Raw genomic sequence first — 3,224 nt, 5'->3', positions numbered from 1 at the left:
TGTGTGTGTGTGTGTGTGTGTGTGTGTGTCCCTCTCTCTCCAGGGAGTTCCGGTCTGATTCGGGAAAAGCTGAGAACACATCCCTTTTCACCTGCCTAAGTTCAACCATAAAACTGAAATGTCACCACCACAAAGTCAGAAAACACAAGGCAGGGCTGAGTTAAAACCATAAATAAAGGTGAGTGGCAGACTGGTATTTAGGGGGGCGCTAAGAGGAAGCCCGATCGATCTTGCAAGCAGAAAAGGGGGAGGGGGCGCAGTTGCCCTCGAGGAGACCAACGGAGCCAGAACTGGCCCCTGCGGAAGGGCAGGCTCGGTTCGCGGGGACAGCGGGCTCACGATGGCATCTTGCAGGTAGCTGGAAAACGCGAGGGGTCACTGCCTTTATTCACGCAGGGATCCTTTTTTCGCAGAAAGGGCCAGTCGGGTCTCGCGCCTTGGGCACGAGACAACTGGCCAGGACGTACACACGCGCACACGCGCGCGCGCGCGCACACACACACACACACACACACACACGAGCCTTTCATTTTAATGCTCTTACACTGGTGTAAGAGGAAACTGGCATGAGCTTCATGAGCTTTCCTAGACCCCAGAAGTACGTGTACGGCACAGCCCCTGCCGCGGGGGTCGGCGCACAGAGCCTCAGCAGCCCTCGAATCCGAACCCGAATGCAGGTTCCCTCCCGGGTGCATTCGCCGTTGTCCATCAAGCCCGGCCCCAGCTCCAGTCCGCACACCGAGCCCGCTCAGCCCAACCCAAACCACTGCAAAGAAATCAGAAAGCACGCTCTGCTCACCCTCAGAGCCGAGAGATCGATTTCATCCAGGCTGCGAGCCGGGGAGTCGCTCGCCATGTCTACTTCTTCGCCGAAGAAATGGACCAAAACCACCCCGAAGCTTCTCCCTTGGAAATTCCACCTTGATCTATTTCACGCGCGTCCTCCTCATGCGGGTGTAGCGGCAGAGGCCCGGGGCCCAGCCTCCCCCGCCCACCCCAGCGCCACGGAGCCCGAGCTCTAGCCTCCTCGCGTCGGTTCGCGGGTCCCGGAGCCCAACGTGCGCGGATCTCCAAGCCTGGAGCCGCGGTGCGTGTGGGCTGCGCGCCCCGCTCGGCTAAGGGCGCTGGGGCTGCGTGGGTGTATTTAAATGGGACATGCTTCTTTGCTTGTGCGTGGATGGCGGCTGCATTGGCTGTTATAATGAGACACATCAACTCCTCCACTCAGCTGGAGGGGTGGGGGTGGAGAGCCGCACAGAGCTGTCTATCAGCGCTTCCTGGGAGGAGTAAGGGGGAGGCGGGGGAGGCGTGGTCTCTGACCGGGGAGAGGCCGCGCTTCCTGACCCGGTCCTGCAACTGCGCGAGTGGGGGAGGGGTGCGCACCCTTTCCGCCCAGGCTTTTCCGAGCTAATCCGCCTGGATCCCAAGAACTGTTCCTGAACCTTGACATGCTTAATCACAACGACCCAAGCTCTATTTTTGTGTGTCCAATTTGTGCACTGCAGCAAAATGGCCTTTCAGTTGCATCTGGAGGTTTCTCCGCGGATTTCAAAAGCTCCAGCTCTGGAAAAGAAAAACCAGAAGGGGAAAAAATATCAGGGACGCCCTCCCTCCCCCATGACTTATTTGTGCGGCTGGAGTAAGGCGGGTTGGTGCAACCGGTGCATATAAGGACTTGTGTGCTGGAAAGGGGATCCGCCTCCAGGCGCGGAGCGAGTGGGGGAGAAGCGCACAGGCACTGTACGCGCAGCCTAGCGTTTCCTCGACTAGCAGCGGCGAAGGGTCTGGCTCTTAGCAGCCAGGGGGGATCCTGGACAGCGGGCTGTGGACGCCCGCCGCTCTCCGCTTCGAGGCTGGGTAGGTTTGCAAGAGCGGGAAAGCTAAGAGACCTGAGCTCGATCTCCACATCGCCACACCCAGGACTCGCTCGTGCTGCTCTTCCCTACGGAAATGATCGAATTGAAACTAAGAAGCTTGTCCTCTGGGTGCAGTAGCTGGAATGCTTCAGGTAAATCCAAAGCTGACGCGGGTAAGGCAAAGCGCGCCACCTCAAGACCCAGCACTTCCGAGCTGAGCTAGCCAGACTGATGCGGAAAGTTTAGCTTACGGGTAAGTCGTAGCGTGCCAGGTGGACACGTGAGAACGATTTCACTGTATCCGCTTTCTCATCTACAGGCTGGATACTTCACCGAGGTAAACATAACATTCTGTAATAAACAGTGAGGTCACTTCCCTCATCCTCCCCCGGGCAGGCAGCCCTTCCTCTCCAGCTTGGATACTTAAAGTGCTTCAGAAGAGAGCGCTAAAACTGAACTGTTTCCCTTCAAAACACCAGAGACCCTGAAAGCATTCTTTGCCCCGCTGTTAAGAGTATTTACTCCCGGCCAGGTGCACTGAGGATTATTTTAATCATGTGCTGTGGAGATGAGTTTCCGAATAAGGCTTTTCAATGAATGAACCGAAGTCAATACAGTTCTTCAAGACTGCAGACATTAGAAGACTTTTAAAACAACGGGCGTCCGGTGTGTGCTGTGCTGTTTATTCATAATGTTATATTTATTTATATGGTTTGTGGACCATTTATCTCAAAAGTTGAAAATTGTCCCCACATTTCAACATCAGCAACAGTTCGAGAACTACTGACTTTAAAGGTTGTGTTTCAAACGCTCAACCGTTTTACAGTTACAATGCTGATTTCACTTTCTAATGAAATCACCCCGCTCAGTGTAGTAAGTACTGTGCAGTAAGCCACGGTGTTGCAGAATTCAGCATAACTAGCATTTCGCCCTCCTGTGTTGCCCTCTGCTTACCCTTCATCTAGACAAAGGGTTAACATAGTGCCTCAGTGAGAAAGAAATTAATTTCAGGCATTGAAATCCCTAGCAGAATTATTTTTAAAACATCAAACGTGTAAATATAAACTTTTTTGTTGTTTTATTTTGGTTTGGTTTTGCTTTGGTTTTTTTCCGCTGAAAACCTTCATTTTATCCTCCAGACTTTATCCGAAGCATCACCAAAAGATGTTTTTTCCACGTTAGTACCCTGTTCTGGACATGAAGATATCATGATACTGGCCCTAAATTTAGAATAAGAGAATTATAAATATCTACTGAGCTAGGTACTAAGAGGAGAAGCGCTCCCTAAGAGCCCGAGAAGACAGTGGAGAACCTGGTGAAGGTAAGGGCGATGGCTACAGAAGCACCATAAAATGAAGGGCGTAGCAG

The 3,224-nt window shown here is 52.9% G+C and overlaps 1 protein-coding gene across 8 annotated transcripts in view; it reads right to left on the bottom strand.

Moving 5' to 3' along the window:
• Tnik (TRAF2 and NCK interacting kinase) overlaps positions 1-2,872 on the bottom strand; it is a 410,638-nt gene extending 407,766 nt beyond the window's left edge. For all 8 annotated transcript variants that reach the window (XM_004633447.2, XM_023717821.1, XM_023717822.1 and 5 more), the window contains exons 1-2: positions 1,890-2,872; positions 800-1,563 (exon numbers count right to left, since the gene is read on the bottom strand). In XM_004633447.2, the coding sequence (XP_004633504.1) occupies positions 800-856 (57 nt within the window). In that variant the 5' untranslated portion in view covers positions 857-1,563; positions 1,890-2,872. The remainder of the gene's footprint in view (positions 1-799; positions 1,564-1,889) is intronic.
• Between the last annotated feature and the right edge of the window lie 352 nt (positions 2,873-3,224).

The sequence above is a fragment of the Octodon degus genome, unplaced genomic scaffold, assembly GCF_000260255.1.
Source record: "Octodon degus isolate 3935 unplaced genomic scaffold, OctDeg1.0 scaffold00055, whole genome shotgun sequence".
Taxonomy (NCBI): Eukaryota; Metazoa; Chordata; class Mammalia; order Rodentia; family Octodontidae; genus Octodon; species Octodon degus.
Note: the sequence above shows the minus strand (reverse complement) of the source record. Positions and strands in the feature narration are given on the sequence as shown.